This window comes from Lepisma saccharinum, chromosome 12 (genome assembly GCF_977018435.1).
Source record: "Lepisma saccharinum chromosome 12, izLepSacc3.1, whole genome shotgun sequence".
Lineage (NCBI taxonomy): Eukaryota > Metazoa > Arthropoda > Insecta > Zygentoma > Lepismatidae > Lepisma > Lepisma saccharinum.
Genome location: NC_139240.1, coordinates 36,306,151 through 36,333,871, shown reverse-complemented (window position 1 = coordinate 36,333,871; position 27,721 = coordinate 36,306,151). Strand labels below are relative to the sequence as shown.

Below are 27,721 nucleotides of genomic sequence, written 5' to 3'. Positions count from 1 at the left end.
CAAGATATTTGTTTGAAATCTGTTTTGAAGCCTGTACCTAATCACAGCACAGCTCTGTCAGAGATAGGGACAATGAGTAATATCTGTAATTAATAATTCAGTAATCATTTCTAACACGTTTAATTCTCTTCTCATCAGTGTAACAAATTTCCTGTCTTGTATCACATGCAAATCCCTGCTCATCAGTGCTGCAGCCAGGCTTGGGTCTGTATGCAGGAAGAGGCAAGATATTTGTTTGAAATCTGCTTGGGTATAATTTTCTGAAGCCTGTACCCATCACAGCATAGCTCTGTCAGAGATAGGGACATTGAGTATAAAATCTGTAATCAATATTGTCAGTAATCAATTCTAACAAGTTTAATTTTTAATAGGATCTTCTCATCAGTGTAACAAATTTTCTGTCTTGTTTCATATGCAGTTCCAAATCCCTGCCCCATCAGTGCTGTAGAAATATGAGCCAGGCTCGGGTCTGTATGTAGGAAGAGGCAAGACATTTGTTTGAAATCTGCTTGTGTATAATTTTCTGAAGCCTGTACCCATCACAGCATAGCTCTGTCAGAGATAGGGACATTGAGTAATAATTAATAATTATTCTTGTCAGTAATCAATTCTAACAAGTTCCAAATCCCTGCCCATCAGTGCTGTAGAAATATCTTCCAGGCTCGGGTCTGTGTGTAGGAACAGGCAAGATATCTGCTTGGGCATAATTTTTTGAAGCCTGTACCCATCACAGCATAGCTCTGTCAGAGATAGGGACATTGAGTATGTATTATTACTGCACCTGCCCCATCTAACATGTTGCCGTGTTTCTTCAATACATTAGTCATAATCAATAAAATATTCAGAACAAACCTCTATAAGATATGACAACCTGCAACAATCTGGATGTATGAGATGTTTTATTTTCTGTATTTTTTAGGCTCTCTTGTTACAATCTTGTTTCTCTCTCCAACATTGCCATCACTATAATTCCACATGTTCTATGCTAACAACTTCAAACCTGAAAACATATCTGTAATCAATAATTAATAATTATTCTTGTCAGTAATCAATTCTAATATTTAATTTTTAATAGGTTCTTCTCATCAGTGTCCTGTCTTGTTTCACATGCAGTTCCAAATCCCTGCCCATCAGTGCTGCAGCCAGGCTCTGGGTCTGTGTGCAGGAAGTTTGTAGTTGAAATCTGCTTGGGTATAATTTTTTGAAGCCTGTACCTCATCACAGCATAGCTCTGTCAGAGATAGGGACATTGAGTATAAAATTATTACTGCACTATATTTTAAAACCTGCCCCATCTAACATTGCTGTGTTTCTTCATAATCAATAAAATATTCAGAACAAACCTCTATAAGATATGACAACCTGCAACAATCTGGATGTATGAGATGTTTTATTTTCTGTATTTTTCAGGCTCTCTTGTTACAATCTTGTTTCTCTCTTTAACATTGCCATCACTATAATAATATCTGCCACATGTTCTATGTTAACAACTTCATAATCGATGCAAAAAAAATAAACCTGAAAACATATCTGTAATCTAATCAATTCTAACATTTAATTTTCAATAGGCTCTTCTCCTGTCTTGTTTTACATACAGTTCCATCCCTGCTCATTAGTGCTGTAGAAATATCAGCCAGGCTCGGGGGTCTGTGTGTAGGAACAGGCAAGATATTTGTTTGAAATCTGCTTGGGTATAATTTTCTGAAGCCTGTACCTAATAACAGAATCACAGCATAGCTCTGTCAGAGATAAGCACATTGAGTAATATCTGTAATCAACAATTAATAATTATTCTTGTCAGTAATCAATTCTAACAAGTTTAATTTTTAATAGGCTCTTCCTGTCTTGTTTTACATACAGTTCCAAATGCCCATCAGTGCTGTAGAAATATCAGCCAGGCTCGGGTCTGTGTGGAGGAAGAGGCATGATATTTGTTTGAAATCAGCTTGGGTATAATTTTTTGAAGCCTGTACCTCATCACAGCATTGCTCTGTCAGAGATAGGGACATTGAGTATAAACTTTATTGTGAAAACATATCTGTAATCAATAAGTCACTAACAAGTTTAATTCTTAATAGGCTCTTCTCTGTGTTGTTTCACATGCAGTTCCATCCCTGCCCATCAGTGCTGTAGAAATATCAGCCAGGCTCGGGGGGTCTGTATGCAGGAACAGGCATAGTTGAAATCTGCTTGGGTATAATTTTCTGAAGCCTGTACCTAATAATAACATCACAGCACAGCTCTGTCAGAGACAGGAGGGATATTGAGTATAAACTTTATTGTGAAAACATATCTGTAATCAATAATCATTATTCTTGTTAGTAATCAATTCCTTCTTATCAGTGTAACAAATTTCCTGCCTTGTTTCACATGCAGTTCCATCCCTGCCCATCAGTGCTGTAGAAATATCAGCCAGGCTCGGGGGGTCTGTATGCAGGAACAGGCATAGTTGAAATCTGCTTGGGTATAATTTTCTGAAGCCTGTACCTAATAATAACATCACAGCACAGCTCTGTCAGAGACAGGGACATTGAGTATAAACCTCTATAAGATATGACAACCTGCAACAATCTGGATGTATGAGATGTTTTATTGTTTTTATGTTTCTGTATTTTTCAGGTTCTCTCTTGTTACAATCTCATTGCCCTGCCACATGTTCTATGATTATATGCTCTAACAACTTATCTGTAATCAATAATAATTTTTCTTGTCAGTAGCTCTTCTCATCAGTGTAACAAATTTCTTGTCTTGTTTTGCATGCAGTTCCAAATCCCTACCCATCAGTGCTCAGCCAGGCTCGGGTCTGTATGTAGGAAGAGGCAAGATATTTGTTTGAAATGTGCTCTGAAGCCTGTACCTAATAACAGCATCACAGCATAACTCTGTCAGAGATAGGGACATTGAGTATAAATTTAATTGAAAACATATCTGTAATCAATAAGTCAGTAATCAATTCTAACAAGTTTAATTTTCTTCTCATCAGTGTAACAAATTTCCTGTCTTGTTTCACATTTCCAAATCCCTTCACATCAGTGCTCAGCCAGGCTCGGGTCTGTATGCAGGAAGAGGCAAGATATTTGTTTGAAATCTGCTCTGAAGCCTGTACCTCATCACAGCACAACTCTGTCAGAGATAGGGACATTGAGTATAAATTTAATTATATTCAGAACAAACCTCTAAGATATGACAACCTGCAACAATCTGGATGTATGAGATGTTTTGTTTCTGTATTTTTCAGGCTCTCGTTACAATCTTGTTTCTCTCTGCAACATTGCCATAACTATAATAATATCTGCCACATGTTCTATCTAACAACTTCATAATCGATGCAAAAAATAAACCTGAAAACATATCTGTAATCAATAATAATCTTGTCAGTAATTAATTCTAACTCATCAGTGTAACAAATTTCCTGTCTTGTTTCACATTTCCAAATCCCTGCCCATCAGTGCTGTAGAAATATCAGCCAGGCTCGGGTCTGTGTGCAGGAAGAGGCAAGATATTTGTTTGAAATCTGCTTGGGTATAATTTTCTGAAGCCTGTACCTAATAATAGCAACACAGCATAGCTCTGATAGAGAAGCAGCCATTATAAATATACATATAATGCAGATATTTGTGAAAATATTGACAGGCAAGACAGTGACCCTGGAGGTAAATCCAGAAGACACTGTTGCTGCTTTATAGCTGCTGCTGATAATCTGATTCTGATATTTTCCACCATTGTTCCTATATAAACGTTTCAACGTATGTATGTATGTTTCAACATATGTGGCAGATATTATTATAGTGATGGCAATGTTGCAGAGAGAAACAAGATTGTAACAAGAATATCCCTCCTGTCTCTGACAGAGCTGTGCTGTGATGTTATTATTAGGTACAGGCTTCAGAAAATTATACCCAAGCAGATTTCAACTATGCCTGTTCCTGCATACAGACCCCCCGAGCCTGGCTGATATTTCTACAGCACTGATGGGCAGGGATGGAACTGCATGTGAAACAACACAGAGAAGAGCCTATTAAGAATTAAACTTGTTAGTGACTTATTGATTACAGATATGTTTTCACAATAAAGTTTATACTCAATGTCCCTATCTCTGACAGAGCAATGCTGTGATGAGGTACAGGCTTCAAAAAATTATACCCAAGCTGATTTCAAACAAATATCATGCCTCTTCCTCCACACAGACCCGAGCCTGGCTGATATTTCTACAGCACTGATGGGCATTTGGAACTGTATGTAAAACAAGACAGGAAGAGCCTATTAAAAATTAAACTTGTTAGAATTGATTACTGACAAGAATAATTATTAATTGTTGATTACAGATATTACTCAATGTTCTTATCTCTGACAGAGCTATGCTGTGATTCTGTTATTAGGTACAGGCTTCAGAAAATTATACCCAAGCAGATTTCAAACAAATATCTTGCCTGTTCCTACACACAGACCCCCGAGCCTGGCTGATATTTCTACAGCACTAATGAGCAGGGATGGAACTGTATGTAAAACAAGACAGGAGAAGAGCCTATTGAAAATTAAATGTTAGAATTGATTAGATTACAGATATGTTTTCAGGTTTATTTTTTTTTGCATCGATTATGAAGTTGTTAACATAGAACATGTGGCAGATATTAATATAATGATGGCAATGTTAAAGAGAGAAACAAGATTGTAACAAGAGAGCCTGAAAAATACAGAAAATAAAACATCTCATACATCCAGATTGTTGCAGGTTGTCATATCTTATAGAGGTTTGTTCTGAATATTTTATTGATTATGAAGAAACACAGCAATGTTAGATGGGGCAGGTTTTAAAATATAGTGCAGTAATAATTTTATACTCAATATCCCTATCTCTGACAGAGCTATGCTGTGATGAGGTACAGGCTTCAAAAAATTATACCCAAGCAGATTTCAACTACAAACTTCCTGCACACAGACCCAGAGCCTGGCTGCAGCACTGATGGGCAGGGATTTGGAACTGCATGTGAAACAAGACAGGACACTGATGAGAAGAACATATTAAAAATTAAATATTAGAATTGATTACTGACAAGAATAATTATTAATTATTGATTACAGATATGTTTTCAGGTTTGAAGTTGTTAGCATAGAACATGTGGAATTATAGTGATGGCAATGTTGGAGAGAGAAATAAGATTGTAACAAGAGAGCCTAAAAAATACAGAAAATAAAACATCTCATACATCCAGATTGTTGCAGGTTGTCATATCTTATAGAGGTTTGTTCTGAATATTTTATTGATTATGACTAATGTATTGAAGAAACACAGCAACATGTTAGATGGGGCAGGTGCAGTAATAATACATACTCAATGTCCCTATCTCTGACAGAGCTATGCTGTGATGGGTACAGGCTTCAAAAAATTATGCCCAAGCAGATATCTTGCCTGTTCCTACACACAGACCCGAGCCTGGAAGATATTTCTACAGCACTGATGGGCAGGGATTTGGAACTGCATGTGAAACAAGACAGGAGAAGAGCCTATTAAAAATTAAACTTGTTAGAATTGATTACTGACAAGAATAATTATTAATTATTGATTACAGATATTACTCAATGTCCCTATCTCTGACAGAGCTGTGCTGTGATGGGTACAGGCTTCAGAAAATTATACCCAAGCAGATTTCACAAATATTATGCCTGTTCCTGAATACAGACCCGAGCCTGGCTGCAGCACTGCTGGGCAGGGATTTGGAACTGCATGTGAAACAAGACAGGAAATTTGTTACACTCTGACAGAGCTGTGCTGTGATTAGGTACAGGCTTCAGAAAATTATACCCAAGCAGATTTCAAACAAATGTCTTGCCTCTTCCTACATACAGACCCGAGCCTGGCTCATATTTCTACAGCACTGATGATGGGTAGGGATTTGGAACTGCATGAGACAGGAAATTTGTTACACTGATGAGAAGAACATATTAAAAATTAAACTTGTTAGAATTGATTACTGACAAGAATAATTATTAATTATTACTCAATGTCCCTATCTCTGACAGAGCTATGCTGTGATGGGTACAGGCTTCAGAAAATTATACCCAAGCAGATTTCAAACAAATATCTTGCCTCTTCCTGCATACAGACCCAAGCCTGGCTGCAGCACTGATGAGCAGGGATTTGCATGTGATACAAGACAGGAAATTTGTTACACTGATGAGAAGAGAATTAAACGTGTTAGAAATGATTACTGAATTATTAATTACAGATATTACTCATTGTCCCTATCTCTGACAGAGCTGTGCTGTGATTAGGTACAGGCTTCAAAACAGATTTCAAACAAATATCTTGCCTCTTCCTGCATACAGACCCGAGCCTGGCTGATATTTCTACAGCACTGATGGGGCAGGGATTTGGAACTGCATAAGACAGGAAATGTGTTACACTGATGAGAAGAGAATTAAATTACACTTGCAGCAAATATTTATTTACCTTGATTGCTGTCTCTGCTGAAATAATCAGGGCTGCGTGCTGCGGGTTGATTCCCAACTGCCAGATTCCTGTGCCTGAAATCACACTGAGAGGCTGGACAAACTCTCCCACAGTTGCATATGTTATGCAAATTATTCTGCCCCAGTGCCTCAACAATACAATCATAAGTGCAATCTCTAAATTTTTGCCTTATAAAATACATGACAAGCTCATTCAAATATATATAGTTGGAATTTGATACAAACTCTGGATTAAAATCTTCACCACTGTACAAATTCCCATTATCAGTTGTAACAAATTCAATCTTCTTATATTTAGATATCTTGTTAATAATTTTATTTGAATATTTATAATGTCTCCAATTTAAACTCTGAGATGCAATCATGGGCATCCTATACTCAAAACAACGCTCATAGCTATTGTTGAACCAATAATTGTCAAACAATTTCAACCTTAAATTATAATGGCACCTGTCTGTATAAAAATTAACAAACAATCCAACAATTCTCCTGAACCTGCTGTATACAAGCCTTTCAAACTTGGTGATAAAATTGAGATAGAGGCATTAAAATGGCCTGTCACTGGCAAGCACCCACTGCATTTCAGTTTCATTTTGCACTGTAAACAGGTCATACTCGGACAGGCCAAAGAATCTAAGCTTTAAATCATCAACAAGTGACTTAGATTTTATGTATTTTGAAATACATCTTCTCTCAAAAAATCCTGTGTCAAGATTATCCATGCAATTAGATATGATACACACTGCCTTCTATAAGTTAATTGCTTGCTGCTGCTGCTGCCTTGTATTCCTCAGAAACTGCTTATGTGCTCAGAACTTGTTGTACCTGTTAAACAAAAATAAATATTAGAATTTTGTTATGTTTTTTATATAAAATTTCTTGGGGTTCAAATCAAAATTCTATGCTTAATAAAAAAATATCAGTTGGGTTCAGCAGTGTGTTTTGTATATTTAGTGTGTGTATGTGTGTTAATATTTTTGGCTTTGGTATTTATATAAAATTTCTTGGGGTTCAAATCAAAACTCTATACTTAATAAACCTATGACAGGTTGTCAAAAATTCTGTATATTAAATCAAATAGATTTGTAATTCAATTTATATAAATTTGCAATATTTTTGTGTTTAAAAAAATATGAGCAGCACTGCAACAACACACCCTTACTCTTCAACAACTCTCTCAATACTGGCTGATATGCAATGCAAAATCTCTTTATATAGCCTAAGCACAGACCGCATTGAAAGCATCTGAAACAATAAGCCAATCAGAATATAACACATCATCACATTATGTCATAACCAACCAATCAGAAAACAACACATGTCTAATAATTTATTGCATAATATTGGGTAATAATTTGTTGCAAAACATAATGCAATATAAATAAACCAGAAATAGGCCACAAGTGGACCGGAAGTGGACCGGAAGTAGGCAAACCGGAAGTGGACCGGAAGTGGACCGGAAGTAAATATATATATGTGTGTGTGTGTGTGTGTGTGTGTGTGTGTGTGTGAGGGTGGCCTAGTTTTAAGTGTGGGCAAAAAAAAATTCAAGAGGGGCATATTTTTAACAAGCTTATGGACAACAATCTGACAGAAGTGCCTTTTATAAGTGTAGGCAAATCAATCTGAGGGGGCTCATCATTTCACAGGAACTTCCCGAGGGCATTTTTACAAAAATCTTGGATTAGACGGAGTACCACACTTGAGCAAAAAGCTCATATGGGCATGTTGAGCAAGTTTTAAGTGTAGCCAAATCTGCCTGAGGGGGATTCATCATTTCTCGGGTTTATAGTATCATCAATTACACTACTGCAATATCTCGACAAGCAAAAAACATAAAGATCCAAAATTGTACGAAATTTCAGCGTGGAATGGTGCTTTAACAAGACATGAAATATTTCGATTGACTGCCCATTTTTATTTTATCTACTCAGAATTTACTGCAAAAATACATGCAGCTCCTCACACTGCACTAATTTCTTCGCTTGTTAGAAATATATATCCTTTCAATAAGAAGAAATCTGTAAAACATACAAACAGCTTCCAGTTCTTACATAGCACAAATTCTCTCTCTCTCTCTCTCTCTCTCTCTCACACACACACACTTAAATATGCGTGTATATTTATCCACTTATCCTTATGTATGAGGCTTGGATCTCAAAGATATTATGAGAATGAGACTGAATGCTAATTTTCTTGTCATAAAAGGTCAAAATTGAGTGGGAAATAGTTCCAACAAAAACTATTGCCATTCTACAACTAATACTGTATATGATTTGATTTGATTTTTGTTATTTAGCGTCGCTTCTCTTCCACTTTTGGTTAATCGCGACGATAAGGATGGGTGGTGATATGATGAACAGCCATGCTCATGCCAGGATTCGAACCCGAACCCCTGGCATCGTCACGGAGGTCCGCTCTTTGTTTCTTGTGATGAAGAACAGAAGCATGGAAAAAGGAAATAAACTGGAAAGTGACTATTTCAGAGCCGCGACTAGAATGGAGGAGACTGAACGCCAAAAAATTGGAATACATTTCCAGATCTAAGCAAAACAAAATTTTATTTTAAAATGGGTCAATATTAATATGTGCTGTTATACAATTTTTTTTTTTTTTTGCTGGATCGAAATAAAAGCCGAAATTACAGTCATATTAGATTCAGGTCCAGGACCCCATAAATTCTAATGGGTTCTATTGGGTTCCGCTGCAGGGCCTGAACATTTTTTTTCTTTCGCACAATTTAAATTCGATACAAGATGCGTATTATTTCATTGAAAAACGGTTCCTGGACCGATTTAAATTCATCCGGAAAAAAGGTTCCTGGACCGTTTTTATATTCATCCGGAAAAAAAAGGTTCCTGGACCGTTTTTATATTCATCCGGAAAAAAAAGGTTCCTGGACCGTTTTTATATTCATCCGGAAAGAAAATGTTCCTGGACCGTTTTTATATTCATCCGGAAAAAAGGTTCCTGGACCGTTTTTATATTCATCCGGAAAAAAAAGGTTCCTGGACCGTTTTTATATTCATCCGGAGAAAAAAGGTTCCTGGACCGTTTTTATATTCATCCGGAGAAAAAAGGTTCCTGGACCGTTTTTATATTCATCCGGAAAAAAAAGGTTCCTGGACCGTTTTTATATTCATCCGGAAAAAAAAGGTTCCTGGACCGTTTTTATATTCATCCGGAAAAAAAAGGTTCCTGGACCGTTTTTATATTCATCCGGAAAAAAAGGTTCCTGGACCGTTTTTATATTCATCCGGAAAAAAAAGGTTCCTGGACCGTTTATATATTCATCCGGAAAAAAAAGGTTCCTGGACCGTTTTTATATTCATCCGGAAAAAAAAGGTTCCTGGACCGTTTTTATATTCATCCGAAAAAAAAAGGTTCCTGGACCGTTTTTATATTCATCCGGAAAAAAAAGGTTCCTGGACCGTTTTTATATTCATCCGGAAAAAAAAGGTTCCTGGACCGTTTTTATATTCATCCGGAAAAAAAAGGTTCCTGGACCGTTTTTATATTCATCCGGAAAAAAAAGGTTCCTGGACCGTTTTTATATTCATCCGGAAAAAAAAGGTTCCTGGACCGTTTATATATTCATCCGGAAAAAAAAAGGTTCCTGGACCGTTTTTATATTCATCCGGAAAAAAAAGGTTCCTGGACCGTTTTTATATTCATCCGGAAAAAAAAGGTTCCTGGACCGTTTTTATATTCATCCGGAAAAAAAAGGTTCCTGGACCGTTTTTATATTCATCCGGAAAAAAAGGTTCCTGGACCGTTTTTATATTCATCCGGAAAAAAAGGTTCCTGGACCGTTTTTATATTCATCCGGAAAAAAAGGTTCCTGGACCGTTTTTATATTCATCCGGAAAAAAGGTTCCTGGACCGTTTTTATATTCATCCGGAAAAAGGTTCCTGGACCGTTTTTATATTCATCCGGAAAAAAAAGGTTCCTGGACCGTTTTTATATTCATCCGGAAAAAAGGTTCCTGGACCGTTTTTATATTCATCCGGAAAAAAAAGGTTCCTGGACCGTTTTTATATTCATCCGGAAAAAAAGGTTCCTGGACCGTTTTTATATTCATTCGGAAAAAAAGGTTCCTGGACCGTTTTTATATTCATCCGGAAAAAAAGGTTCCTGGACCGTTTTTATATTCATCCGGAAAAAAGGTTCCTGGACAGTTTTTATATTCATCCGGAAAAAAGGTTCCTGGACCGTTTTTATATTCATCCGGAAAAAAGGTTCCTGGACCGTTTTTATATTCATCCGGAAAAAAAGGATCCTGGACCGAATTGAAATACTTTACAGATAAAAAGGTTCTTTACGGTCCAGAACCCATTTACGCTTGCTGATTTTCTCTTCTGGGCCAGCATTGAATGTATTTAAAATTCCTGGACATTTAACAACCCTGGTCACAAGATAGCCGAATATGGCTACTTCTCTCAAATGGATATTCCCAAAGCCCATAAAGTTCTCCATGTCACTAACAAATTTCCAATTTCGATCCTATGGTAATTTATTTTTCTCCCCCGAAATTGACATTTTGGACAAATGTTTATCGTAAATTTCCTTAATTGATTAATTTCTAGGTGTTGCGGCACAAATTGGCAAATAGATGTATTACAACCTCTGTAGAAACGTAAAAATGAAGGTGCAAGTACTGTTGCGTGATGTTTGAAACACTGCATGTTAAGTTTCTCACTTGAGTGTAAAAAGAACGCTTTGTACCGACCTTCTCACATCGCCGTAGAGTTAGGCTACACACACATCGCCATGCGGGCTAGCGAGTATTTTAGGATGTAGGTGTCCTTTCTTTTTGCAGTTGGCTGTACATCTGATCCCGCCGGCAACCTGCGTGATGTCAATCGCTACACAGGCCGCGTTTAAGTGGCACAACAACAACTCGAAGGCACTAATATAATCATTCTTACATTACATCCTTGCATAACGAGAAAGTATTGACCGATTTTTTTTCGAAAGTATTTTCATAAAGCTGTATCAAATCCTGAAAAATATAAATTCACTGGAACCAACTGTAGATTGGTGCTCTGGTAAAATATTCTGTGAGAAAATGATGTGAATAAGTCACTATGTAGTTATTATATTACTTAAATTACTGCACCACTGGACGTTCGGCACAACAACGTAAAACAGGCTGAAATGAAGCAAGCAGTTGAAAGATAATACCCCTAAAATCATTCGTAATAATTGTTATTCCTTCCATCGTGCCTAGACCGGAATCGCCATCACATCGAACACCTGAGATCATTTTAAAAATTCTACGAGGGCTGTTCAAAAGAGAATTATCTTTTCTTTTTTTCTGCATACGTTTACTCTTCCTCATAGTATTGATGGCTTTTCTCAAGGTAGTCTCCATTGGACGCAATGCACTTGCCCCAGCGTTTTTGTCAGTCTTCAAACACATCTTAAGAATCCCCTCCGCAGCCTTCACTGCTGTTTCTCTTGATGGAAGGAGTATAATCAAATTGGGGAAAAGAAAAAGTTGCATGATGCTAGGTCTGGACTGTAGGGAGGATGGGAATACGTTTCACATCATGAAGGCACAACCACTAACACACATAGGCAAGATTGATTGAGTTGGTGTTTTAAGTCCACTCGGGACCGGACCTACAGTTTAAAGTGGGATCCGAACCACTATGTGCCTTCATAGGGTATCGAACCCGGGACCCCTTGATTACAGGGCGCAGTCCTTGGAAGAGAAGTTGGCATTTGAGTGTTTACGGGAAAGTCACTCAAGGCCTCCCCGATGGCGTAGTCGTAACGTCGTCGCCATGTGCTCAAGGAGTTCCTGGTTCGATACCAGTTGTAGTCACATATTGGTTTCAATACCACTTAAAGTGAACTTCAAATTCAAAGTCACTTCACCTCTCAGTTATACTAGATCACAACGCCTGATATTTTTTTCCTGTAGATGGAAGTGACGTCACCGAAGGTGAATGCTTCGATCAATTTCAACCTCGTTATCCATGCAGCCCTGAGACATATTTCGGAATACCAGTGTGTGGTTCGAATGGCATCACGTACAAGAGTCCTCAAGAAGTACGCTGCCTTTTGCCATACAATCCAGGTAAGTTATTATATTAATGTTTGTGCGTTTCCTAAGATAAGCACATCCGTAGTGTACCAGGCCCATACCCTTTAGTTTATTTCGAGTGGGGGGGCTTATCTCTTATCAGCAGCCGCCATCTAAAGGCGAAAACGTGGGAAGGGTAGAAGCTCTGAACATTAATTTTTCAGTACATTATAACCAGAGCTTGGATTTGTATGTAATTAAATAGTCTATTCCTTTCTAGATACATACCTTGAACACGAAAATGTCAACGAATTACATAACTGACATGATTTTGCATAAGTTTCATGTTACATATTTTTATATATTTGCCAGGATATTACATATTTTACATATTTGCTATTTTACTTTACATAAAACAACATATTTCGGTAATGTTTTCCTATTCTGATCCTTTTTTCTATATTTTCGATCTCTGAAACATGAAGAAAATGTGCAGCTCATGTGATGTCATATTTTCTAATCAATGAGATACGTAGTGCTTACGCTCACCTAAAATTGACAGGGAAGCCAAAAGACAGGCTGAAGACAAAAAAAATACTGGAACTATTATTTATCGAAAGATGCTGGAGTCCCCCCCCCCCTCCCTCTCTGGTTACATATTTTCGTTTCGCTTTTAGGTTTAGGCAAGGCACCTAGAAACTTGGCATCTGTGGACAAGGAAGCTACTTTCCTGTACGTAGCGAGTTACACAATATGTTCAATTTTACAAAAACTACAAAAGTAGCTATGTATTTTTATTCGATTGTTCTTTCTGTAGAAGCTTTTTTCTTAACAATTTGTTTCGAAAGTTACAAAGAGCTCTCTTGCATATTTACATATTCGACATTAATTTGCAATGTGAAAAGTAATTAATAGTTGACAAAATTGGCTTCTTAAATATGTACAAATTGCTGTGCTATCTTGAGTTTATAAATTTGACACAAATTTTAATTTGAACAACTTATGTTCTTAAAATTATGTTGAATATGTTCAAATAAATAAATATCTAGCAGAATTCTTGAAATTGCTTGGATACTAGAATATTATTAATATTACATATTCTTTGATACTACATATTTAGCTACATTTCCTTTTGACAATACATATTTAGGTACATATTTTATCAATTATTGTTACATATTTATGTACATATTTTGTACTTTGATATTACATGAAAATCCGACGTCTAATGATAACGTTTAATCTAACTAAGGAAGTAAAATTAATAACTACCACTATGCACTATTTAAGATAGAACGGCAGAGGATTCGATACCCCTAGAACAGCAGAAAGATGTTATTTTGACCCCTCATAAGAAATACATTTTAAAATTTCTAATTATTTTGAAATGGAACTTTATTTCACTTTATATAATTTCTGTGTTTTATGTATTATAATCAAAGTGTTTAGTTTGTTTGTAATACATTTTGATTACAAATAATAATGATCAACAAGTGAACACTCCAGAACACGCAACATTTCACCACAAGAAACTGCTACTTGACACGACATGTTCGGACATTTCCTTCCCGGCCCAAGAACTATATAAATGACGACGTGCATGTAAACTGAGACAAGTGAGAACACGCTAAACACAAGATGATACAGGATGATATTGCTACACTTATAAATGAAACTTTACAGGGGTCAAATTGACCCCTTCTGTTGTTCTAGGGGTATAACGTGAAATTTCACAGAAAAAAATATATTTTGTAGATTTAAATACACCATCCTAAAATGGACAAATAATTATGAAGTGTCACAAAATATCGAGGAAAAGAATAAGAAAAACGGGATAGTTATTAAAAAAACAAAAACAATGAATGTAAGGATCATTTTGACCCTTCTCGCCGTTATAGTGTTGAATTAATATTTTTAGGATTTCGGGGTAGGGAAAGTTTTTCTTCATTGTTAATGTTTCGTGCCAGTGGCGGCGATTGGGTTCCAAAACTGGGGGAAAAACTGGGGGGGGCAAAGACAGTATATTCCACTTTGTAGATAAGGTTTAACATAGTGCGGGGGCAAAGGTGGCGAAAAGTGGGGGGAAAGTGCCCCTCCTCGCCCCCACTGTTTCGTGCACACGAACAAACTCGATCCACACTCACTGAACCACGTCTACTGTTTTGAACAGAAGATAATCGCTGTTTGTAATGTTGCGGCATTCTGTTTCAACTCTAAACTAAGAGACAGTTGAAAGTAGTACTGCGTTCACTCTAGCATGCGTCATCATCTGTATCGTGTAACAAACAAAGTTTACTTCTTTTTTTTACCTTTGACATCTCAGGGGGTTGCCCTATACTTGCAATTAAACGTTGAAATAAAAATAGGGGTGAAACAAGTCTTTCAAAAGGGTTTCAGTGAATCAACGACAAATCGTCCAACTGTACATGTGTAATACGGTATATGAATAGCTTATTATAATACTAACATATATTATAACATTGTATTTTCGCACATAACTTTTAATCCTGACGTGATAGCCACTTTTTGCTTTCGCATTACCGTTGATCTTGTGGTCTGTAGTATTGTTCAGCATACAGCTTGTCTGTACCAAAATCAGTGTTGACCAGTGTAATAATATAATAGGACTCAAATGGTTTTATTAGTTTATAATGGTTATAATTGTATTATAATAATCATAACTATTATTATTATTATTCACATTTTGGGAATGGTTCGACTCCCTCTTACAATCATTTCTTGCAACGCACATGCATATATAACTAAATTACTCTCAGAATATATCGTACAGGTTATTTAAGCGGCCATGTCGGTGGTCTACAGCTCTTCGTTTGTCTAAATTCTTGAACCTTGTATTGCGTAAATCAAACTTAGTGAGCTATGGAAAACTTACCTTTTTATCTCTTCATTCGACTAGGGATGGCCAAACGGATCCGGATCCGAGAGTTCCGGATCCGAAAATCCGAATCCGAGAGTTTCGTATCTCAATCCCATTATAATATTACCACACCTTAAAAGGTATTATGATCTTCGATTACAAAGAAATTTTTCATTAGTTAGTCCAACAAGAATTTTTTCAAGTGTTGTTCCTAAAATACTTTGCTACGCATCGGCTATCACACTCGTGCACAAAAATAATCTTATTTGTTTAACATAAAATGTCAGAGGTGATTTTGTAAATGCCATTGAAACGAATATGTATTCATTCGAATGTATTGGAAATGAAAACACACATAAATGTGAGACATTTCATTCCAGGATGAAACCTTTAACACATATAACAAGATAGAAATGTTATACAAAAATTATACAATTGTTCTACAGTTACAGTTTTACAAATTAAAATAAAACATTATAATATATGCAGTGTTACATAATTACAAAGTGTAAGACTAACAAGGGAGGTTATCTAAGTGTCCCCCTCCGCTTTCCATGAAACTTGGCAGATGTATAGTGGGGCCAAAAGGAAGAAATACGTGTTTTTTTTTGTTTCAGCTAAAAAAAACTGTTTTAGGGGGCAAAACCTCCTCAAATGTCAAGATGAGGACAAATTGAAGTGAGGATCTGACCCCTGTGTCCCCCTCCGATTTCCATGATACTTGGCAGGTGTGTGTATACACGGGCCCAAAGGAAGAAATACGTTTTTTTTGTTTCAGCTAAAAAACTGTTTTAGGGGGCAAAACCCCCTCAAATGTCAAGATGAGGACAAATTGAAGTGAGGATCTGACCCCTGCGTCCCTCCGATTTCCATGAGATTTGGCAGGTGTATAGTGGGGCCCAATGGAAGAAATACGTGTTTTTTTTTTGTTTCAGCTAAAAAAACGGTTTTAGGGGGCAAAACCCCCTCAAATGTCAAGATGAGGACAAATTGAAGTGGGGATTTGACCTCTGTGTCCCTCCGATTTCCAGGAAACTTGGCAGGTGTATAGTGAGGCCCAATGGAAGAAATAGGTGCTTTTTTTGTTTCAGCTAAAAAACGGTTTTAGGAGGCAAAAACCCCTCAAATGTCAAGATGAGGTCAAATTGAAGTGAGGATCTGACCCCTGTGTCCCCCTCCGATTTCCATGATACTTGGCAGTTGTGTGTATAAACGGGTCCAAAGGAAGAAATACGTGTGTTTTTTTTGTTTCGGCTAAAAAACTGTTTTGGGGGGCAACCCCCCTCAAATGTCAATATGAGGACAAATTTAAGTGGGCATTTGACCTATGTGTCCCCCTCCGATTTCCATGAAACTTGGCAAGCGTATAGTGGGGCCCAAAGGAAGAATTACGTGTTTTTTTTGTTTCAGCGAAAAAAACTGTTTTACAGGGCAAAACCCACTCAATTGTCAAGATGTGGACAAATTGAAGTGAGGATCTGACCCCTATGTTCCCCTTCGATTTACATGAAACTTCGCAGGTGTATAGAGGGGCCCAAAGGAAGAAATACATGTTTTTTTTTGTTTCAGCTAAAAACTGTTTTAGGGGGCAAAATCCCCTCAAATGTCAAGATGAGGACAAATTGAAGAAAGGATATGACCCATGTGTCCCCCTCCAATTTTCATGAAACTTCGCAAGTATATAGAGGGGCCCAAAGGAAGAAATACGTGTTTATTTTGTGTTTTTTTTGTTTCGGCTAGAAAAAAACTGTTTTAAGGGGCAAAACCCACCTCAAATATCAAGATGAGGACCAATTGACGTGGGGATCATCTAACCCCTGTGTCCCCCACCGATTCCCATGAAATTTGGCAGGTGTATAGAGAGGCCCTATGCCCCCTCTTTCTTCCTACGCCATATTTACGTGGTTTCGGGGTCAGATCCCCACTTCAATTTCTCCTCATCTTGACATTTGAGGGGGGCCTCTATACACCTGCCAAGTTTCATGGAAATCGGAGGGGGAGATTTAGACCTCCCTTGTAAGTGTATTAATTAATTACAAATCGTGCACGCGCGCACACACACTATATGTATATGTGTATGTATGTATATTATATATATATATATATATATATATATATATATATATATATATATATATATATATATTGTTGTAACCCCGTTTCCTGGGGTTAGAGAGGTCACAGGGAAGTTTCATTTAAACATTTAGGTAGAGCTTAATAATGTTTGATGGCTGAACCTGCTCCGTAGGAGGGTAGAGATATGGAAAGTTGGAGTAAAAGGTTATTCACGCTTGTTCATACCTGGTAGATGTGTGTGATGTCTTGTCCTAATGCTTCTCGCAGACCGAATCGTGACAGTTCCAAGGTTCTAACCAGCGATCCTCAGTTCACCAAGCCAAGCGATCCCTTGCGCCTTGTAGCATGCTAGGCAGCGGTAACTCCGTGTTCCATCGTTGTAGCTAGCAGTGTAACGTGTTGTATCGGACTAGTTATCCATGTAGCGTCGATGAGTGTCAGAATCAAAAGAGAGCTAGCTCCGGGACGGAGCTTGCTTTTATAATCTCAGGCGTCGAAAGGTTGTTAAACCTTTCGAACACGATAGATCTTGTTTAGATCCACGCGTTTGCCTTCCAGTTCCTTGGTTTACGAAAGTTACAAGTTAGCGCATTCTTGAGATCGCTCGCTGGTCGGACAAGTGCAGGAAATGAACAAGCGTGAATATTAACATGACGAGGTTTTCTCGGTCTAATGGTCTCCATATCTCTACATTCCCCTTGTTGAAATAATCGAGCCACTCTGTGATGGTCGACTATTTCGTCCGGAGTAGATTATATTTAAAAAAAATTAGGATTTATTAACAAATCAAACGTGTAGAAGACCTATACAGTAAACCAATCACTAGAAGAATCACATCACCGTAAAAAAAATTGAAATCACCAGAAGAGTCATATCATATCGTGGCACCAAACACCGTTGAGAAAAATATATAAAACCACGTAGAGAAAAAAAAGTAATAAAATTGTAGGTCATAGCCTCTTATAAACTCAAAAAGTACGAGCACAATAACTAAGTCTTGAGGCATGGATAAAAATAATTACATAAGTGTGACACTGAACTAGTTTTGGTTGAGTGATGACAGCACAATAATAATAAAAAAAAAACAACACATGTCAGCACAGTGTGAGAAAACGCCGGGAACCGCAAGCGGTTGTATTTACTGTGTGCTGGGCTCAAAGTACACTCGGCGGAAGATACACAATGCTGGGCGGAGCCTTGAGGATGTTACCTATGGCAACTCTGTAAACTGCATGCCGCCATAGGCGGGACGTGCTGTGCAGCTGACGATAAAAAAAAAAAACACAAAAGAAAGAGACGTATCTCTAATCCAATATGGGTAGCATTCATGGGCACAAACTTTGGCACTGTAAATGACATATGTTTGTACTAATAGCGTGTGCCTTACGGTACTTGAAGTAGCTGAGCACCGGAACACTTGTAGCCGATGACAAATAACAATAAGGATCATGTGTCGTCAGTAAACACGGGCATTACGCACGGAGTGGGCGGGGCCTGTCGATGTAGATCGCCGTGACGTCAGCGAAGTTGAGTCTGGAAGTCAAATTTGCGATGGCGCTTCGGGGCAAGAAACGTCCTGGGTAAGCGCTCCACATCTGGGTCGCGGCGTGGAAGATGGAAAAATCAGCCATGGGGTCCAGACGGGAACGGGTCCTTGTTGGTGCTGGAACTCCACAAAATCGTTGTTGGTCTCTGCGATGGGCCTAGGTCTGTCGCTCGATGGTACAAGCCGGTGATGTCATGGGTCCAGGAACATCCGTGGCGATGAGATAATGAAACAAGCGTAAAAGGAAAAATTAGGAAAAAGCAAAAGGTAGTGGAGGAGAGTTACAATAAATGATGACGGGTTATGAAATCGACTGAAAAGGGACTTTCAGTTAAAACTGGTGAATTATTTTGGGGGGGAGGGGAGGTAATATCTAATTTGAATGACGGCGAAGGGGCGTTAGGGGCGTTATTACTTATATGATGTAGAGTTTTTAAGGGGGCCTGTTTATGATTAACAGGTTTACCTGTGGGAAGTTCGCCGGGGGGGAATGGGGGGGGAATAGGTGGAATAGTCGGCTTAGCCGGGATAGGGGCCGGGGGCGGCGGTGGCTTGACTTGAGGTGCCGAAAGTCGGCGTCCTTTCGAAAGAATGGTGGTACATTGAGTGGGAGTAATTATCTGTTTCGTACCATTAGTGAAAGGGGCCGGGGGAAGAGGGGGTGGTGTGGGAATGACTGGTGTCTCCGGGGCATGTGAAAGTGATTGTAAAGCAATCGGGGCACTGATGGAAAGTTTCTTTAATCGTAGTTGTGGTGTGGTGACAGGTGATTTGGGGGAACGACAGCAAGATATAATTAATAATGCCAATAAAATAAGTATGCCAAGAAGAGCTATTACGATGGATGCGATAATAGCATAATGAACCGGAGACATCTTGTTGTAGGGGTCTGAAATGAGAAAAGAAAGGGGAATTCAGCGATAATAGAACGAACTAAGTGATTACGAGACATTTCCTTCTGTAATATGTGTAAATGTCGTTTATAAAAACAATTGCAAGAATTTTACGTGTCTTGTGGACAAAGGTTTAAGCGCCTTCGATTCGCTGCTAAAAAAAAAAATTGAAAAATAAGTGAAAAAGAGTAAGTAATAGATTTGTGTAATAGTTCATTAAAAAAAATAGAGTAGGTTTTAATTTCATGGGATATGAGCTATACCATGTTGTATGCTATCAATATTTGAATTCTAAAATTAAAGGAGAGAGTGGGAACATTTGCCTATTTTATTATATGCTTTATTAACATATTTAGTGCATTGCAGCTTTCAAAGAAGCAGTTCGCGTGACACCTAAGCGTAAATAAAAAAAATAATTGCTATGGCCAAAAAGCCAAAAGTTCAAGCAAGTTCTACGCAGTTCATTTGTTCTTTAGATCATTCATCTTGATCTATCTTAGTTCATTCGTTCTTTATTTCTTTGTACTTTTTTCTTCATTTGAGCGTATATGTACCAGCAAATGGGGAAAAAAAAAATATTTGCTAGTTCGGATCATAAACACACTAAGTACTTATTAGTCAAATCAGCTAAGTGATATGTTCTGACTATTACCATGCGTTTAAACGCAAATTATAAAATAACATTAAAATATCTGTAAGAAAATTAATTATTAGGCAAGAGATGTATTATAAATGTTCCGACGATTGAGATAGCATTCTATAATCCTAATCTTGTTAAAAATAAAAATAACCATGTTGTATTAAAAATAAAAATGAGTTCGTTCTAACGCAGAAATGCATTTCGTGCACTGGGAGTGGAAAGAGGGGGGGAGGGGAGTCGATGAGCGTGAGAAAATGCTGGATCATGCTAGCACGTGCAATGTAGGCAACGACGAGCGAGGAGGCTAAAGCGAGTGACAATGGAGTGGCGTGTTAATGAATGTTAGTGGGATTTTCATGGCACTAGTCGTAGCGGGCTTTGAGTCTAGAAATAGTAATAGCGTCAGTCTTTTGTTTACTTCTCCCGTCGATGTAAGTTACCTCGTAGGAATTCTCGTTAACTTTGCGAAGAATAGTTCCTTTGTACTTATAAGAGGACGCAAAGGCTTTTGACACACCTGGAGTTGGAGTGGCATCTAGAATCCATACATGTTGTCCTGGTGAGTATTGTATTTTCCTAGAAGTGCTGTCTACGTACCTTTTCTGCTGTTCGTAACGCTTGTTCAAGTTGTCATGTGCGGTCTTACGTATGGAGGTCAGGAGTTCAAGTCTCTGTGCGTTCGTCTGGGAAACATTGTCGGGGTTCGAAGGAAGGACAGCGTCAGCTAAGATCCTTGGGTTGTAGCCAAATAAAGTAAAATACGGACTCTGGAGGGATCCAGAATGGATTGTAACGTTGTGGCTGAACGCTGCGCTAGCCAAATAATCACACCACGAAGCTTTCTTTTCTAACACAAAGACTCTCATAGCTTTCTTTAAGTAACTAAATGAACTCTCAACTAATCCATTCGTGAAATGGGCACAAGTATCGACATATTTTAGTTGTACACCTGTAATATTGGCTAACTCTCGTAAGAGTAAACTTGAATTGGGCGTCGAACGATCTAAATAGATCGTCTCTGGGATGCCATGGACTAAAAAGACTTTCTCAACTAGGGCTGTTGCTATGTTTTGTGCATCGTGATTAGCCAAAGGAGCTGTAATTACATACCTTGTACAACTATCAACTACTGATAGGAAATATTTGTATTTGTGCGTTTTTGAAGAGACTAAAGGACCACATACGTCAATATGAATTCGTTGGAACGGAATTTGGGCTGGTTGAAATGTTTGCAGCGTATGCGGTTTAGAACCTTGTGGTTTCTTTGAAATCTGACAAGGGATGCAATGTCTAACCTTATCGTACACAAATTTCTTCATATTGGGGAAAAAGTAACGCATAAGCATTAAATTATATGTCTTTTGTGCGCCTTGGTGACTTCCATTCATTTTGTGTGCATGAATAAGGTCGAAAACTTGATTTCTTAATGCATGAGGAATACAAAGTCTATCCCTATTACCAGTTTTGATTTTATTAGTCCTGTATAAGACTCCATTTTTGAGTACATAAGAATACGAAAGCTTTTCTAGTTTAGGGTCACTAGCTTTATCTTTGTTTTCTAATACATCAATAATGTCTCTGAAATAGGGGTCTTTACGTTGTTCTGAACTAATATCAAAATCTGCTGCTTGTGCATGAAATACTTGATGAAAGAATAAGTCATCATCATCATCATCATCTTTCTTGTCATGATTAGTCTTGTCAAGCGGTAAACTTGCACGGGAGAGTGCATCCGCAAGTTCATTTTTACTAGCGCTGACATGCCTTATTTCGAAATCAAAATTCTGAAAATAAAGGGCTCTTCTTCCTAAAATAGAACTATGGTGTTTAGTTGAACGAAGATAAGATAAGGCTTTATTGTCTGTGAGAACCACAAAATGTTGATTCATAAGAAAAAATTTGAAAGATTTCAGTACGTAATATGCACCTGCAATTTCGAGTGAAAATGTGTCAGCTCTTTTCTCTGTTTCTGTTAAGGCTCGTGAACAATAGGCACATGGATGTAAATTTCCTTCGCCATCAGGCTGTAACAGCGATCCTCCAACTCCTTCTCCGCTCGCGTCAATGTATACATATGAGGGCCGTTTAGGGTCATAAGGGCGGAGGATAGGGGCGGACGTGATCATTTCTTTCAGTGTTTCGAAGCTTTTCTGGTGTTCATCAGTCCATTGAAACTTAACATTCGTTTTAAGAAGCTTAAATAAACATTCTGTTGGTCCTGCAAAACCTTGCACAAATCGTCGAATGAAATTTACAAGTCCTAGAAAACTACGAAGCTTGCGTTTGGTGGTAGGGGTGGGATATTCCAAAATAGCTTTAAGAATGTGTTCTGAAATTTTAACTCCCTTTTGAGATACCAAATTACCAAGGACTTTTACTTCGGTAAAAGCTAGTCTACACTTAGAGGGTGATAATTTAAGGGATGCTGTTCGTAACTTTTGAAACACTCTGTCCAGTATGTTAAGCATGTGTGGGAGATTTGAACTGTAAATAATAATATCATCAGTGTAAACAGAAAGTTCTGAACTGTCTATTCCGCTAAGGGCAAGTTCGCTTACGCGATTCATTACACCGGGGGATGTTTTCAATCCCTGGCATAACCTAGCATACCTAAAACTGCCAAGATTGTTAATAGAAAAGGCGGTAATGTCCTTAGAACGTTCTGTTAATCCAACCTGAAAAAATGCACTGGACATATCCAAAATTGAGTAATATTTCTTTCCAGCCATCTCTGTCATGATGGTTTTTATGTCTGGGGATTGTAAGGAAATCGGAGCTATTATGTCATTAAGCGCTCTCATATCAGAAATAAAACGGTAAGTCCCATTGGGTTTCTTAACTAATAGGACTGGGTGTCGATAGGGACTCCCTTCACAGCGTTCTATAACACCTTGGTCTAGTAACTTCTGAACTTCCTGTTTCATGGGTTCTCGGTAATGAAAAGGAATAGGGTAGGTTTTGGCATACACTGGGTTGTCATCTGTCAGTTTGATATCGTATTCCAAAACATTAGTTTTCGTCAATTTATCCCCTGGCCAGAGAAAAATATCTGCATACGTGTATGCGAGCTTTAGGATTTTTTCTCTTTCTTCTCGGGGAATATCAGGGTTAACTGTGAGGAGGGAGGGGTCAAATTTGTTTTGACTTTCACTAAGTTGTTGTTTTACTGTAGTATTTTCATTACAAGAGTATGAAAATGCAACATCTTCACTTTTATGTTCCCAAACGGAAGTAACGTCAGTTAAAATTTCACATGTCGATATTTCGCCTACTATTGTGTCACTTTCCAAAGTGATTGTGGTTTCCGTAGGGTTGTGTATGTGAATGACAGGTGACTGCGGGTTTACTGCAGCATTGGGAAGGACTACTGGATGTTGGCTCATAAAGGAAGCAGATGGTGTAAAAAGTACAGGCTTATGGGTATTAGGTGTCGTAGTGGTAATGTTCAAATTGATATAAGTCTTGGATCGTGGACTTAACTGAACTGTGTTTGAAAGGGTAGCTTTTCCCTCATACACATTTGCATTTTCAATTTGGGTAAATATGTCATGCGACAGCTGGTGAGTCTTGTACTTTGATCTTAAAATACTATAATCAGGAGTACGTCCTAAATGACAAAGAGTTATTGTATTGTCTTTTAGCGACATTTCGCACCTCTGCGTTCGTAAAAAGTCATTTCCTAAAAGGGGAGGGACGTTAACTGAATCTACTATTCTAAATGGGTGCGAATATTTACGCTTTCCAATTATGATAGGAAGAACGACAATTTCAGACACACTCAGTTTCGATCCGGACACACCTTGGATTGTGGATTGTACTTTGTATGTTTTTCTTTCAATAGGGAGAAGATGGGAAGGATAAATTGAGATTTGGGAACCCACGTCAATAAGTAAATCTACCTGTTTTCCTTGTATGCTACTATTAATAAAGTATAGGCCATTTCTCTCAATTATAGGAACTTTATCTAATCTGGTATTATCTTCGATTTCGTTCCTGCAAGTCGAAGACGATTTTAGTTTAAAACACTGTCTCGTTGTGGTTTGTAAAAGCAGTTGTCGCTCTCGTGATTATAACGACCACAAAACTTGCAGGCTGAGGTATTTGCATCGTCGCGATTAGCCTGATCTCGACGTTGAAACCTCTTGTTACCATTATTTCTGAACTGGCCTCTTGAGTTCGATCGAAAGTTACCTCTGTGATTAGCTCTAGAATTATTATTATTTCTGTAGGAAGAGGACTTATTATTCCCCTTGTTGAAACCTCTGTTATGGGCGTTTTGATTAGCCGTCTTCGCAAATTCCAGCACATTTGAGCAAAGGTTGAAGAGAGAACTGGCGTTCATCTCCTCGTTCGAGTGCAGATTTAAGGTCGAGAGTTGTGACGAAAGTTTGTTTATTTCGTCACCAGAGGCAGCACTTGGAGCGTGTTCTACTCTGGGTACGGCTAGTGTCGCCGCGCAGCGGGCACTATCAGAACTCGGTATATGATGCATTCCTTGATACACTGTGTGGGAACTATTATTTACGAGAGCCGGATTGGACTGTAGACTTTGGACTTGTGGTGTCAATGGTGGGAGAGAAAAAGATGGACACTGGTTGTATGGTACAAAGTGCTGAGCTCGGTTGTGTGCACTACTGGGGAGGGGGGAATAGACCTGTGCATGCGGACAGCTGTGAAGTGGTGACGGGGTGAATGTCTGGGGTAAGCTTGCCTGAGCGATGACCTGATCAATTTCCAATTTCTCTTCCAACAGACGGGAATTAATTAATGACTGCTGGCGTTCGAAATTCTGTAGGTGGGCAATTAATTCTTCTGTTCTAGCAAAATGCTTGTTGGTTAAACAGCCAATGTATTTGGCTCGCAGTCCCGTGATGATGTAAGAGAGAGTTTGTTCTTCAGTGGCGTTCGGGAAGTATTGCTGGACTAATGCCTTTTTAGCAATAATGTAGGTGTGAATGGGTTCGCTTACCACCTGTTTTCTCTGGAGAATTATCTGTACAGGATCTGCTGACAAGTATGTTCCCCTAAATAGCGTACTTAGTTCGTCTTTGATATGGGTGTATGTCAAGTCTACAAAATTGGGTCGTTTCTGTATGTCATGAAAATAAGTTAAAGCGGTGTCCGTCAAAAATAAAGGTAACATCTCTTTACGCTTAGCTTCCGACCATCCTGCGGCGTGTGCTACATTTTGAAACTTGAGGAAAAATGAGTCAATGTGCTTAGGGTCATTTCCGCTAAATGGTGCCGGGTATAATGCAGTTGGAATTTGGGTGGCCATGTTAGTCGTGGGAATTTCTACAGTTAAGTGATCAGAGTTATTAACAGTGTTAGAGGAAGTTGAAACGGGAGCCGGGGTACTCGCTAAGGGTTGGGGTCGGTTTCTGTCGGGTGTTTGCAGTCCAAGGACAAATTGAGGGTAATTTCTATTAGCAGACCTTAACCGTGTTAGTGGAGGGGAGGGATTTGGGGATAAAGGTCGTGAATTTATTGGATTTGCCGTGATTGCAGTTGCTAACTCTATGATTTGGTCGAGGGAGGAATCTAGGTGTTCGTGCAACGCTATCTGTGACGTATTCATAAACGAAGGTTCGTCGTGCTGACCAAAGAACAAATGAAAGTATGGGTATACAGTTATTTATGTCATTAATATATCGCTGGTCAAATAAGTATAAGCAAATGTTCTCATTCCTGTGTGAATGATGCTTGAATACATGTTATGCAGAAGAACTAGATTTTTGTTGAAAAAGGGGGGGGGGCTCGGCATAAAAGAAAAAGAGGGGTTGTTTTCCATAGGTTAATACACAAAATTGTTACTGGGTCTGACGCATCTTAAGCGTTTTATGGGAGTATGCGTTGGAATTACTAAAAATTTACTTTAAAAATGCTCCCAAAGTGGGAGGGAGGGGGGGGGGGGAGAGAATAATTTAATGTAAAGCAATTCGCACAGGAGGGTACGCAATTGCAAAAAGGGCCTGAAGCAACTCCACCATGTTGTAACCCCGTTTCCTGGGGTTAGAGAGGTCACAGGGAAGTTTCATTTAAACATTTAGGTAGAGCTTAATAATGTTTGATGGCTGAACCTGCTCCGTAGGAGGGTAGAGATATGGAAAGTTGGAGTAAAAGGTTATTCACGCTTGTTCATACCTGGTAGATGTGTGTGATGTCTTGTCCTAATGCTTCTCGCAGACCGAATCGTGACAGTTCCAAGGTTCTAACCAGCGATCCTCAGTTCACCAAGCCAAGCGATCCCTTGCGCCTTGTAGCATGCTAGGCAGCGGTAACTCCGTGTTCCATCGTTGTAGCTAGCAGTGTAACGTGTTGTATCGGACTAGTTATCCATGTAGCGTCGATGAGTGTCAGAATCAAAAGAGAGCTAGCTCCGGGACGGAGCTTGCTTTTATAATCTCAGGCGTCGAAAGGTTGTTAAACCTTTCGAACACGATAGATCTTGTTTAGATCCACGCGTTTGCCTTCCAGTTCCTTGGTTTACGAAAGTTACAAGTTAGCGCATTCTTGAGATCGCTCGCTGGTCGGACAAGTGCAGGAAATGAACAAGCGTGAATATTAACATGACGAGGTTTTCTCGGTCTAATGGTCTCCATATCTCTACAATATGTATATTAGCAGGTAACAATATGTTATAAACACATTCTTACTTTCCAAAGAAGCGCATGTTGGATGGCAAAACGGATCCGGATCCGAAAATTCCGGACCCGGATCCAAAAGTACCGGATCCGGATCCGAAAATTCTGGATCCGGATCCGGATCCGAAAAATTTTAGGATCCAGAACCATCCGAATCCGGATTTCGGATCCGCCAGGATCCGGATCTGGCCATCCCTACATTCGACCTGGCATTAAGAATGCACGTTGGAGCTTCTGTATGACGAGAATATTACTTCTGATATTGTTAATAAATTTGTTGGTTACATTTGGAATTTCAATTGGATTGAATTGCTCTCGAGTGGCATGAATTGGATTCAATTGGATGCCCAATAAATATGTCGGAATTAATTGGGTTCAATCTGAATCTCTGCACGACAATTTCCAATTGGTGAATTGTATCAAATTTTAAGTTTGTTTTCAATTGTAGAATCAATTGTGCTGGAATTTCTACTGTTTACAATGTACACAATTCTACTGATGTTAGTTATCTTCTACTGTGAACTACGAAAAGTACTGAAAC

The 27,721-nt window shown here is 38.5% G+C and overlaps 2 protein-coding genes across 4 annotated transcripts in view; one reads left to right on the top strand and one right to left on the bottom strand.

Moving 5' to 3' along the window:
• Nucleotides 1-27,721, bottom strand: part of LOC145995981 (QRFP-like peptide receptor) — a 539,079-nt gene that overhangs the window by 227,068 nt on the left and 284,290 nt on the right. The window lies entirely within an intron of this gene.
• LOC145996432 (serine protease inhibitor dipetalogastin-like) overlaps nucleotides 1-27,721 on the top strand; it is a 123,511-nt gene that overhangs the window by 74,577 nt on the left and 21,213 nt on the right. For all 3 annotated transcript variants that reach the window (XM_083132907.1, XM_083132908.1, XM_083132906.1), the window contains one exon: nucleotides 12,402-12,557. In XM_083132907.1, the coding sequence (XP_082989033.1) occupies nucleotides 12,402-12,557 (156 nt within the window). The remainder of the gene's footprint in view (nucleotides 1-12,401; nucleotides 12,558-27,721) is intronic.